Consider the following 1,000-nt stretch of genomic DNA (forward strand, 5'->3'; position numbering starts at 1 on the left):
CACACGCACACACACACACCACAGTGCACACTTCATGTCTCTTGTCCCTCTGTCACCTTGTCTTTCAATCCCTCCCTCCCAGACAGAGGAGGGGAGGTGGAGTGCAGAGACACAAAAGAAGAAGTAGTGAGTAGCTACTGCATGCCTTCAAGGTGAAGGAGAGACAGTCAATGAGTGAACGTGATATAAACTGAGAGGCTGTGAACTGATTCAAGTACGACCCAGGAGGAGTTGAAAAGAAGAAGAAAAAAAGAGATTTTGAATGCTGTTTCCTATTTGGATTTGTGGCATCAAGGGGCGATGATATTTGTGAGAGGCACAGTGAGTAACTGTAAGGATTATCCGATTTAACGGCAGGCAAGATGGGCTCATATTATAAACGGGAGGTTTGTTATTCTTACTGAGTGGAAACATACTGTCTAATTCATAGGGCAGAGTCATCAAATCATGCAGTATGCAAGATTGACCTAAATGCCAGAACTTTCCTAAACATTCTCATGTGTGTTTAGTGCTTTCTTCATGTTTGGTAGCCTATGTGCATTTGAAAAGCCCTTTACAAGTATCTGTTTTTTATTTAATTCCTACATACTATGTTTTGCGTAACTGATGATTTCCCTGTTAAACAAATATATAACATGAGTATATAAATAGTTTTCACATCACTCGCTGTACCTCCCCAAGCCCCAGTCCTCCTTTGTGTGACACTTCATCATGGTGGACCTGTTTGTTGACCGGGTGCTGGTGAAGAACAACACGGACCACGATGAGCTGGACACAGAACGGGAGATCGTCACGCGCTTGCAGAACCGCATCCTGATGCTCTGCTTTGCGTCTGCTGCATGTGAGAGCTGCCAGCAGTTTGCTCCGACGCTCACCGACTTCTTTGAACGGTTGACAGATGAATTTTATGTTGACCGCGGTGCTCAGCTTGTTCTCCTGTACATTAGGTACAAGGCACACACACGCACGCACAGACACACACACACACACACACACACAC

General features: G+C 45.0%; 1 protein-coding gene across 2 annotated transcripts in view; it reads left to right on the forward strand.

Moving 5' to 3' along the window:
- Positions 1 to 9: 9 nt before the first annotated feature.
- LOC116706572 (nucleoredoxin-like protein 1) overlaps positions 10 to 1,000 on the forward strand; it is a 3,561-nt gene continuing 2,570 nt past the window's right edge. Inside the window, exons 1-2 of one of the 2 annotated variants that reach the window (XM_032543506.1) lie at positions 10 to 321; positions 682 to 947. In XM_032543506.1, coding sequence (XP_032399397.1) covers positions 712 to 947 — 236 coding nt within the window. In that variant the 5' untranslated portion in view covers positions 10 to 321; positions 682 to 711. Of the gene's footprint in view, positions 948 to 1,000 lie in introns of both variants that reach the window. The other variant, XM_032543498.1, reaches the window with a different exon arrangement.

Source organism: Etheostoma spectabile, chromosome 2, assembly GCF_008692095.1.
Source record: "Etheostoma spectabile isolate EspeVRDwgs_2016 chromosome 2, UIUC_Espe_1.0, whole genome shotgun sequence".
NCBI lineage: Eukaryota > Metazoa > Chordata > Actinopteri > Perciformes > Percidae > Etheostoma > Etheostoma spectabile.